This window comes from Lathamus discolor, chromosome 10, assembly GCF_037157495.1.
Source record: "Lathamus discolor isolate bLatDis1 chromosome 10, bLatDis1.hap1, whole genome shotgun sequence".
NCBI classification, from domain to species: Eukaryota; Metazoa; Chordata; class Aves; order Psittaciformes; family Psittacidae; genus Lathamus; species Lathamus discolor.
Genome location: NC_088893.1, coordinates 5,988,061 through 6,000,097, shown reverse-complemented (window position 1 = coordinate 6,000,097; position 12,037 = coordinate 5,988,061). Strand labels below are relative to the sequence as shown.

The 12,037-nt window shown below is 48.6% G+C and overlaps 2 protein-coding genes across 7 annotated transcripts in view; both read left to right on the top strand.

Moving 5' to 3' along the window:
• Positions 1 to 12,037, top strand: part of HSPA9 (heat shock protein family A (Hsp70) member 9) — a 330,220-nt gene that overhangs the window by 5,985 nt on the left and 312,198 nt on the right. The window lies entirely within an intron of this gene.
• SIL1 (SIL1 nucleotide exchange factor) overlaps positions 1 to 12,037 on the top strand; it is a 100,858-nt gene that overhangs the window by 58,870 nt on the left and 29,951 nt on the right. For all 6 annotated transcript variants that reach the window (XM_065690224.1, XM_065690222.1, XM_065690223.1 and 3 more), the window contains one exon: positions 4,716 to 4,837. In XM_065690224.1, coding sequence (XP_065546296.1) covers positions 4,716 to 4,837 — 122 coding nt within the window. The remainder of the gene's footprint in view (positions 1 to 4,715; positions 4,838 to 12,037) is intronic.

The following is a 12,037-nucleotide window of genomic DNA, read 5'->3' as shown; positions in this document are numbered from 1 at the left end:
TAAGTGCCCATCCATCAGCTCACAGAGAATGTCTTTGTACCAGAGGAGATGACAGCCACCCAAAAAAGCTGTGTTTTGCTCAGTGTGAGTAAGAAGTGGCATATAGAGCCTCTCTCACAGCTGGGCTGGTGGTGCCAGTCACTGAAGGCTCAGGTGAATGGCAAGTTGCTGAGCATCAGCCAAGCTGTGCTAATAGACTCTGTGAGGTTGAATGTATTTCCTGAAACCTCACTTCCTCAGGTTTGTGCCCTCTCCCTCTGATCTCTCTTGCTCTCCTTTTAGCTCGCGCATCTCTACCTCCCGTTGGCTGCAGCTGCATGCACAGTGCTCTCCTCCTTTGTGCTTGGGTGGGTGTCTGAGCATGGAGGCTCTGTTCTGCCTTGTGGGAAAGGACTCCTTGGGAAAGGCTTCTCCCTCCCCAGTGACTGGGAGAGTCTGGAGCAGACTGGGAGAGTTTCCAGCATCACTTTCAGTGACTTTATTATTGCAGAGGGTGAATGGAGCAACTCTTTGGAGATGCCAGTGCAAGACCTTTCACTTCTTAAAACACAATTGTGGTATTTTGGGGGAAGGTAGCTGAAGGAATGTGCTGCTGAGAGAGGGAGTCCATGCACCAGCTAATAGAACTGTTTTTTTCCAGAGCTCTTTGCCTTGAGTTTCACACTGAATCTGTCATACACATGCAGAGGCTTCCTTGCTGTTTGTTCTTGATGCTTTTGTTTCACTGATGGCATCTGTCTGACTCAGAGAATAAGTGTGAACAATGGGCACCCAAAGAGCTTCGTATTTATACTCAGGGCTAATTCTGTCTGGTTAAGGATGCCAGAGCATCAGGCCAGCATGCTAAAAAGCAGTCCCCAAACTCCATGGGATGCTTTGGATTCCAGTGTGCCAGTCTGGACTATTCAGCGTAAAATCCTGCCTGCTTGCAGCGTGGGATCGGGCAAACAATGTCAGAAAGGCAAGAGGAGCAGGGACTGGAGCATCAAAGGGAACCACATCCAGCATCAGAGGGGTCAGAAAGGGGGAATGGCAGGGAGGCTGGCAGGAGCACAGAGGACCCCTTTGTGCATCGATCACAACGTTGCTCTGTGCCCACGCTGTCGGGGCAGATGGCTGGGCAGCACCTTCTCATCAGGCAGGAAGCTGATAAGAAATATGACTTGTCTCTAAGCCAGCATGGCTTTTCCTCCTCTTTCTTCTTCCAGCCAGTTGAATGCATCCAGAGCATTATCTCTGCTTGGTACTGACTTTAGCAGCACTGGCTTAATGTAATTACTGAATAGCAGCCAAATACACTTGTGCCGCATAACCCTGGAAGGGCTGGACTTGTCAGAGTACTCTGCAGTGAGCACAGCCCCACTGCTGAAGGATAGGATCCTCGCAGGTGAGGGTGGCCCTGTGGGACCAGTGACAGCTCTGCTGCTCTGTCTTCTCCCACCTCCATCTGAATGGTAATGTGCCACAGCTATTGATGGTTGCTCAGCTCTCAGCTGCCCTTCTGCTGTCTCTAGGGCACAAGATGCCCCGTCAAGTGGAAAATGCCATGCCCTGTAGGGATTGCAGGCAAAGGGTGCTCTCTGCTCTGTGGTGTGCTCATGAGCATCCTGGAGCACTGGGACATGGAGCAGTGTGTGCCTCTGAGCTCGCCGTGAGGAAGCAGAGGGGAAGCCGTGGCCGATGAAGAGGTGATCTCTCCTGCTCGTGAGGAGGCAGCCCAAGGGCTCTGTGTTTGCTCAGCTTTTGGTTGCCAGCTCTGGTTTGCTTCTTATCAGTCAGGATTCAAGCTGGCTTGTTTGGGAGCCCATCTTGGAGAAGGAGCAGGAAGGTTTGGCTTGCGAGGTTATCCATAACACATAAAAAACAAATGCAGATGTGAAGAGGCCAGAGCATATCTCATTTATAAACAGAATTCACAGTGCTTGCACAGCAGTGTACAGAGCCAAGACCCATTCTTAGGCATTGCAGGCTCTTTCTCTCAATTATTTACTCTCCTTATCTTCCCCTCTCCCCTCCTCTGACATGCTACACCATTTCTCACTGCTAATTTCCTCTCCGTCGCATACGGTTGACATGCTGCTTTCCTTGCTCTCATTTCCTAACATCTTTTCTCCTGCCTTCCCTCACAGTTTTCTTTCTCCTCTGATTCAAAGCCGCTCCCTGAATAACTGCTGTCATATTCCCCCTTCTCCCATCCTTCTCCTCGCCCATTTTGCCTGTGTACTTTGCTCAAGAGCTCTTTTGATCTTTGGCTTTCTTCTGTGCTGATTTCAGTGGACTGAAGCGAGGCAGGAGCTGCTGCCTCACAGCATCCCCTGCCTCCTGGAGAGGTTAATAACTTCAGCTCTTTGAGTTTGGGGTTTTGTTGGGTTTGGAATGGTGAGTGAGGGAAGGATCTCTCACAGCAGCCTCCAGTTAAGAAAAATAAATACATCTTCAAGATAAACTTTACAGCACAATTTCTATTCTGTGTCTGAAGCGCCTCGGTGGCGCTGGGGCTGACCTGAAGGACTCTGCTGCTATGAGGTTATAGCAGGGGTTGGTTTTACCAACACTGATGCTGGATGCAAACTTCCGCCTGTCAGTGCATTCCCTCTTGAGCAGAAGTCAATGTCCAATTCCAGCATTAAAACAGCCTCAGAGCTTTTACAGAGGCTGAGTAATGAAAGGACCCATTGGCAGCTGAAATTGGGTTGCTGCATAGATTTCTTTGTAGATGAAGATGGGCCTGCAGAAAAGCAAGAGGTCTGCAGGTCTGTATTATAGGGACAATTAAAAGAATAGGATCTGAAAGGATACAAAAGCTGCTGCAAATCCTGAATCAGCCCCAGCAGACCTGTGGAGATCAGCTTTCTGTTGCCAGCTCTGCAGAGGGACAGCAAGTGGTAGGTATTGTCCTGTTGGGGAGAAGAGATGAGCTGTAGCTCCCCAGGTTCTGCTTTGGTAAAGACATACCCATAGAACATAAAACTAAGTAGCTTCCTCATTCTCTTGGGTGCCTAAAATATCTGACTTGTGGCCAGTTTTGGTGAAGGTACACAGTTGAGATAAATATAACACTAAGCATGAAGTCACTGTTGACTGAGAATGTTCAGGCTGGAGCATGGTGCCTGAGCCTAACATAGCTGCACACCCTGTGGTGCTTGTGCCGTCCCACCGCAGCAGGGGAGGTCAGTGTGCCCAGCTGATAACTTGTTTTTATGTTCTGTTTCTATCTGCTAACATAAAATGACAGAATCCCAGCCTGGTTTATGTTGGAAGGGAACTTAAAGCTCACCCAGTTCCAACCCCTGCCACAGGCAGGGACACCTTCCACTGGAGCAGCTTGCTCCAAGCCCCTGTGTCCAACCTGGCCTTGAGCACTGCCAGGGATGGGGCAGCCACAGCTTCTCTGGGCACCCTGTGCCAGCGCCTCAGCACCCTCACAGGGAAGAGCTTCTGCCTAAGAGCTCATCTCAGTCTCCCCTCGGGCAGGTTAAAGCCATTCCCCTTGGCCTGTCCCTACAGGCCCTTGTCCAAAGCCCCTCTCCAGGTTTCCTGTAGCCCCTTTAGGCACTGGAGCTGCTCTAAGGTCTCCCCTTTAGGACCCTTCTCTTCTCCAGGCTGACCCAGCCCAGCTCTCTCAGCCTGGCTCCAGAGCAGAGCTGCTCCAGCCCTCACAGCATCTCCGTGCCATCTCTAGACCATCTGCTGTTGTCTCCCCATCTTCCAGGGAGTAGAAATGTTGAAATCCTAAAACCAGTTTTTTGCACACACAATTCTGAGTGTTCATCAGATTCCCTTTTAAACTGAAAAAAAGAAAAATCCTTGAAAACCCAAATGCATCGATTTGACTTTGGACTGAATTCTGTACTTGAAGCATTTTGTGCTGTTTCTCTGCATCTTGTTTGCAAGCCCTTTGGAACTCTTCTTAATCTTCTCTCCAAGAACAGATGGCCACTGTGATTTTTGCCTTATTAGCCCCATGTCTGGTTCAAGTCAGAGACTGAGGAATCCCCAACAGCATTTAAACTTGTCCCTGCTGGCACTGAGTCCAATATTGTCTGCTTTAGAAAACTCGTTGCTCAGCTATCCCAGGGGGAACACCCTGGCTGGCCCCTCTAAGCAGGCACTGGCTTTTCCTTGTCATGTCCACATGAAGTTGTTGATGGTCCTCATAAGCAAAGCCCGGAGCCACCCATACTCTTTGCTGCCAGCAGAGGTGATGCTGCTGGTGTGCTGTGGCTGCTGGCAGGCTCTTAAACAGCCCCAGCTCCTGGTGCTGCAATTAGAGCATCAATTAATTAATTGCATTTGCAAAACAAGCAATTCCCTGGGTTCCCAGCAAAGGCCTGCTCGGGGAGAGCGAGCACAGAACTGGTGGTGTTTCTAACATCATATTATTGACCACAGTTTTGACATCACCTGAATACTGCAGTGTGTGTCAAGCATGGTTTTGATAGCTAATCAAAGCACGTGAATGTTCAGTGTGTGGTAACAGCCACCTGTCAGTAGACTGTGCTTCTGCAACCATGACACCCCTGCTCACAGGCACTGCTGTATCAAATTCAAGCCATAGTCGTTCCCTCTTTGTAATTGCTTTTTCAAACTCAGCCCTGGTTAGCCCAGGAGGGAAGAGCTGCCGTGCTTCCCGGAGCAAGGCGCTCTCCAGGGGTTGCTGTGTGGAGTCTGGCTGGGGGTTTCCTGCTCATGGGGGCCTGCTCTCTCCCCATCAGGTGGACAATGCTAAGGACTTCCTCTCCATGGGCGGACTCCAGCTGATGATCCATGGGCTGAACAGCACCGAGGCCACGCTGAAGGAGCATGCTGCCTTCGTCCTGGGAGCCGCGCTGTCCAGGTGAGATCTGGTACCCCTCACGACAGCCACGGGCCCTATGCATCTCCCATCTCTAGAGTCATTCCTAACAGCAGGAGCTGATGGCTTCTCTCACCCTGCAACCACCACATTGTCTTCTCGCCTGCCTAACCCTTTCCTTGCAGCACCGCTTACCCTGGTCTCCTCCTCAGTGAGTCCTCATCCTGCTTGTTAGACTTAGCTAGAAGCAATTGGGTGTGGAAGTTGTGATTGTTTCTGGATTTCCCTGGGCTTCTTGTTTTTACGGAGTTTGAGAGGAATAATCCTGCCTCCCCTTCTCTCCCCGTGGCAGCCCGCTCTGGGGGAGGATCTGGAGGATGGTGCTGTTGTGAGCACCTTTCTCCTCCTGTTCTCCTCCTGTTCCTTTCTCCTGAGCTACTTTTGGACAGCAAGATGTTGATTTCAGAAATAGAGCAACTCCTGTGGTCTTTGGATGGGGCTGGGGGGGGGGTTATCCCTGGGGTCACATACCTCGGACCCCAAAGGGGTGTTGTCCTGGGTTCAGCAGTAGCAGTCATTTTTTCTCCTTCTTAGCAGCTGGTGCAGCGCTGTGTTTTTGACTTTCGGCCTGGGAACACAGCTGATAACACCGATGGTTTTAGTTACTGCTCAAATGTTTGGTCTGACCAAGGACTTTGTGAGCCTCATGCTCTGCCAGGGAGGAGGGGAAGCCGGGAGGAAGCAGAGCCAGGACACCTGAGCCAAGCTAGCCAAAGAGGTATTCCATACCACAGCACGTCGTGCCTGGGAGGTAACTGGGAGTTACCCGGAAGGGCACACTTTTCTCGGTCGGGCTCGTTTCGGCGGGTGGTATCGTATTCTCTTCCCTTGTTATTTTCTCTTATCACTATTATCATTGGTGGTAGCAGCAGTGATTTGTGTTATACCTTAGTTACTGGGCTGTTCTTATCTCAACCCGTGGGAGTTGCATTCTTTGGATTCTCCTCCCCATCCCTTTGGCAGCGGGGGCTGGGGGGGGGGGTAAGGAAAGAAAAAGGTGGGTGGGAGGGGAGTAGAAACTGTGTGGCTGTCTGGGTTTAAACCATGACAGTTCTTTTTGGGAAAAAATGAGCAGCAACCTGGTGGGTTTTTCTTTCTCTGCCTTTGTCTAGAGGGACTGATTGGTGTCCTCTTTGTAGCATTACAGTTGGAAAGGACCTTGCAAGGTCAAGCAGTTCCAACCCCACCCCCCAGTGGGAGAGAAAGAAGAGCTCATCCCTGGGTGGGCTCAAGCCACTGACCTTTCGGTTAACAGCCAAATGTGCTAACCCTGCTAGTTCAGCCAGTAGAGCATGAGACTCTTAATCTCTGGGTTGTGGGTTCAAGCCCCATGTTGAACAGGGCTGGGAGGGTAAGAGAATGTCTCGTTTACAGGTTGACCACCCAAGAAGGAGAAAAAAGATGTGTAATTGCTAAGCACTTCTGTTATGTACCTCCCAAAGTATAAAGGTGGTGACCACACTGTTAACATAAGCCAGATCAGTTTCATGATCAGTGATTCTGATTGTATTACAAGTCATTACCATAAAGTACAAGGAGACAATAACCTTAGCCCAAGGCCCCCAGCCGATAAACACTAACACAGCAAATACCGGCTCTAAGTAAGGTACAATATATTGAAACTATGAGATCAAGAGAAACAACTTTGAGAGCCAATATATTAGCATTGTGATGAGTGACTATTAATTTAAAACAATGAATGCTTATCCCAAATACGATTAGACACACGCCGGTCAGATCTGTCATTATCTCAACCCCTCGTGTCCCACGTTGGGCACCAAAAAGAACTGTCGTGGTTTAAACCCAGTCAGCCACACAGTTTCTACTCCCCCCCTACTCTTTCTTTCCTTCTCCTCGCCCTGCCCCCCAGGGGGATGGGGAGGAGAATCGGAAGAATGTAACTCCCACTGGTTGAGATAAGAACAGCCCAATAACTAAGGTATAACACAAATCACTGCTGCTACCACCAATGATAATAATGATAAGAGAAATAACAAGGGAAGAGAATACGATACCACCCGCCGAAACAAGCCTGACCAAGAAGAGTGTGCCCTTCCGGGTAACTCCCAGTTACGTCCCGGGCATGAAGTGCTGTGGTATGGAATACCTCTTTGGCTAGCTTGGCTCAGGTGTCCTGTCCTGTCTCTGCTTCCTCCCGGCTTCCCCTCCTCCCTGGCAGAACATGAGACTCACAAAGTTCTACGGCCAGTCTAAACATCTGAAAAAAAACATCGGTGTTATCAGCTGTGTTCCTAGGCTGAAAGTCAAAAACAGCGCTGCACCAGCTACTAAGAAGGAGAAAACATGACTGCTACTGCTGAACCCGAGACAGGTGTCCATTAGACATGGTGGGGTCAGCAGGTCTGAAGGACATTTGTGGTTCACTGGAAGGTGGCTGTTGCCCAAAGCTGCCTCATGCTAGTGCACAGCACGCAGCGCTGCAAGTGAAACTGTGTGAGCAAGATGGGTTTTATTGGTGACCTTCCTGTTTTATGGGTTTGGGGGCTTTGTGGGGGGTGTGTGTGTTGCACATGGACAGGTGCAGAGGCTTTAGAAATGTATTGGATGGATCCAAACTTCAGGGCCAGAAGTGTGGAGGTGGTGATTGAAAGTCAGGACTGTTATCTGCCTATTTCTATGCCTAAAAATAGTCACCTCTCCACCATTATACATTATTTATCACTTAGTTTAATATATAGTCTACAAATCTGCATTTCTTTTGCAATCTTGTATACAATGCAGTTGCTCCGTAGCACATGTGAAGGAGTACGGCCTTATGGACAGCAGCAGGTACCCAGATTTATGCCAGGAAAGGATCCAACTTATAGTCTGAAACAGAGCTTGCCTTATTGATCACAATAAGATATGCTCTTTCACATCAGAACACAAACCTGCTCTTCATATTCTGGCATATCTTAATGTTTGAAATAATGTCATTGTTTCCTAAGGTTCTTTTAATAGCATCTAGATTCTTAATTATATGTTTCATTAAAGAGAAGAGCACGCAGAGCGTCTGGAAACATTTGCAGGTAACTTGCAAAATGACAGGGGCTATGAAATCGCTTCTTTCCTCAATTAGCTAATGTGGCATGGTCAAGACTGAAGAAACTCATGGGCTCATGATATGAGCGTGTAGCAGTGTCCATGAAACTAATGGTTTTGTATAGCATCCCTCACTTAATTGAAAGTGCCCTTCTTTGGACAGAAACAATCTCTTTTCTATATAATATTACAATACTGCTTTGGAAAATTTTAGACCGTTTTTCTTTAAAGGACATTCTGCCAGATGGTAATTTGGGGTGGTTTGGATGATGTGTTGTCTGAGAGCTCAGCTCTAAAATGTGAGGACTATCATGTCTGGGTTTTGGGTTTGCTTTTTCCTTGCTGTGTTTGAGCTTTCTCATTAGATACCTCCATGCCAACTTGTCTGTTTTGTGCTATCTGCTTAATTTGTTTGTTTGTACATTTCTCTGCTTACTCTGTGCTCCTTTTAAACTGCTTGGGGCATTCCAGGTACTTCACACTAAGCATCTTCTTGTGCCTTGTGCTTTTTTGAGGGGTTGTTGCTTATTTTCTTCCCTCCTGGTTGGTTCTTGGTGCCTCAGTTCGGTTGTGGGACTTCCCAGTAAATGCCCAGAGATGCCACAGTTCACTGGGTGGTAGGGGCATGATCTGACCCATACTTGTGTGCTTGAGGCTGGTATCAGGTCCTGCACTGGATGCTGAGCCAGGTGGTGGTCTGCTGCTCACCAAATGGGTCTGTGGCCACCACCCAGGTCACTTCAGCCAGGTTGGCTCCAGCTGGTGGTTTCAAGCCAGGCAAAGCTTCCCAGAGGAAATCAGGGCATGATCATAGCAGCTCCTCAATGCAGTCTGGGAGATCGTTAAACTCTTGGCACAGCTGGATCTGGCAGAGGGAGTTCAGCATTGTCTGTAGGCAGCAGAAAGCCACCAGACCCTGGGACGTGCTTGGGGCACATCCAGAACTTTTCAGCTCTCAAAAATATCCAGGTCTTCTCCAGATTTGCGTTGTCCTTAACTGTGATCAGGCAGTGAAGCAGGTAAGGGATGGAGCAGGCAGCTGCATCCCCCAGGGTCTTGCCTGCATGTGGTTGGGCTGGGATGTGGCCCACAGGTCTGGCAGTGCTGAAGACTGGTTTGGGATAAATGGGTTTTCAAGTGGATCAGCATCTTGAGCCAACAGGCTGGGTGCCTGGCCAAAATGTTGGATCATCAAAGGTAATAGGAGGAGAAACAGGAAGAGAAGGCACAGCAGGGGCAGCTGAAGATTTCTACCTCCTGATATCACTCCTATTTATTTGGTTTAAATTGGACTTGAAAAGCAGCCTTAGCACAGCCTAGTTTGGTCCTCAAGGTCCTAGGGTCTAGTGACCAGAGTGCTAGAGTGCTACACTGATACTGTCCCCCTAACATCCATCTGCCTCTGTCTGTGAGCCTCTGCTGTATAAGAGGGTGGCCTGGTAGGGAAGAAATCAAGGTTTCAGCTCTCGTTTCTCTTATGTGTCCTTCATTTTAGGTGTTTGGGGTTTAATCGCTGAGTCTGTGACCAAATCAAACATTGTTCCATCTGGTAGAGTGTTGTCAGCAGTGCCCTTATTGCAGCTCCACAAACCTCATCCACAGCCTTACTGGTTTTAAACCTTTAACAAAATGTTTTCCATTCAGCAGTTTACAAAAGTAAACTTCATTTGAACAATCCTCAAGTGCTCTGATTGCAAATAAAAGTTAAATGCACTAACAAAAATAATTGCTAGGCATGTGGGGTTGTACATTTAGGTATCCATAATTCACTAACAGTATGTGCCAATACACAACATTATCTGGATTTTCAGTGATTGCATTAGCATAAAAGCATGTTAGCATTTATCTGGTGGTACTACCATTTAAATATATATAAGTATAAAATATTAAGATAGAGCATTTTGGAGGCAAGTGAAACTACTGTCTGTAAAATGTTCCTGCATATTTTTGAAGGTACACTCCAGTATCTTTGGATGACAGTCAGCATTCGCACCATTGGGTCCAAACATTGCAAAAATGTCAATGTTTTATGCAAAGAGGAGCTATATTAAGCTAAAAAAGATTGCTGATGAGAGAAGTGTCTTCTGATGTCCTCTAAGCTATTTACAGGCAGCATCTTCCTTTGTTCGTAGCCCAGCCAGGCCTCTGCACAATTTCTCTCTCCATGTTTCACAAGACAGGAAATGTTAGCCAGAAAGGATTATGCATGTGATTAAAACCTCAGTTTGGAAAAACTTTACCTCCAGGAAATGTTTTTCCACACCAATAATTTGAGCATTTCAATATTTTGTAATAAAAGGATTTTTATAATCAGTTTAGGAGGGGAAGGATAATTTATGTCGAGTGCATTCTTGAAGCTTTGTCCCAAATGCTCCCTGTATGCTTAGGGGTGAATTAGAGGTGAGAATGGAGAGAAGCTGAGCCCTGGGACCTTCAGGGCAAAGTGAAGCAGTTTGTATTCCATTAGGAGAGGACAGACAGTGCACAAGGTGGGATTTCAGCAGGGCTACGGTGGGGAGCCAGGAGGAAAGTCAGACTGGGTAGCTGGGGGCAGGATTTCAAACTGGTGGTCCCAGCTTGCATTTGCATCTATCCTAGCAAGACATGGGGCCATCCCCAGCACAGCCTCTTTCACTGAGCCCAGTGCACCAGGACCTCACTGGTCCCTCTTTTAGCCCTAAGTGATGAAACAAATGTTACAGGACGTGGGAGCAAACTCACCACAGGTAACAGCCCAAGCACCATCTTGCAGCAGCACTCAGGAGTTTGCTAGAGATGGCTTGGGTCAGGGTATTGCTTGTCTTAACTGTTTCCCACAAGATTAAACCCCTGAAACTATGCCAGTGCATGAGAGCCCCTGCAGTCCTGATCCAGCTCTGGGGCAACAGCACAACAGGGATGTGGAGTTGTTGGAGGAGGCCACAGAGATGCTGCGAGGGCTGGAGCAGCTCTGCTCTGGAGCCAGGCTGAGAGAGCTGGGCTGGGGCAGCCTGGAGAAGAGAAGGCTCCTGAAGGGAAGACCTTAGAGCAGCTCCAGTGCCTAAAGGGGCTGCAGGAAACCTGGAGAGGGGCTTGGGACAAGGGCCCGTAGGGACAGGCCAAGGGGAATGGCTTGAACCTGCCCGAGGGGAGACTGAGCTGAGCTCTTAGGCAGAAGCTCTTTGCTGTGAGGGTGCTGAGGCGCTGGCACAGGGTGCCCAGAGAAGCTGTGGCTGCCCCATCCCTGGCAGTGCTCAAGGCCAGGGTGGACATAGGGGTTGGAGCAAGCTGCTCCAGTGGAAGGGGTCCCTGCCCGTGGCAGGGGTTGGAACTGGATGAGCTTTAAGGTCTCTTCCAACCCAAACCAGTCTAGGATTCTATGAACATCCCGATCACTGTTACTCATGTTACCCAGCTCTGAGGGTTGTTCAGAGCTTGCACCATTTTAGTAAAGCAAAGAGAGGCCTGAAACATGTATCTCCATTTCAGAAGAGCCCCAAGCTGTGGCTCTGCTACCTCCCTGCCCAGTGCTGGGCTGGGCTGATTGGGTAGTGCTCAGCATCATCATGTCTGGCTTTTGTCCATTCTGCCTCCTCCCCTTCTGTTCTTTGAGAGGTGGGATGGGCAGTGCTGTCTCCCTGCCCCTCCTCTACCCATCAGTATTTCAGTGGGGGCACATTGGTACACACCTCGTGTGTTTTGTCAGAGAAGCACCAGCTTCTTCAGGGTGTCTTTGTCAAGAGAAAAACTTGCCCCAGATGTAATGATTCTGGGTTAAGTCCAGCTGCACAGTGGAACTGTTGACGCTTGCTGCTGTTAAATAACATTAAGGCCCAAGCAATAAACCCAGGAAAAGTAAAATTAAAGACCTTGCCTCAATGCTGTCTTGTAAAGACATAAGAATTTCTGGGCAGAGAAATAAATCTAGTTAGCTTAACAAGCACTGTCCCTACCCATTTATTTCAAATCCATCTTCATGTTCATCCCTTCCTCCTCCAGCTTCTCCTTTTACATCCGCCAGTTTTGCCCATTTCTTTACCCTTTCCCCCTGTTTTTTGCAGTGGTTTGCCAGCGCTGCGTTTGCCACCTCCCCACTGCAGTAATTCCAGCTCGACTCCCTGCCCGCTTGGAATTTGTTGCTTTGTAGATTGTCTCTTCTAT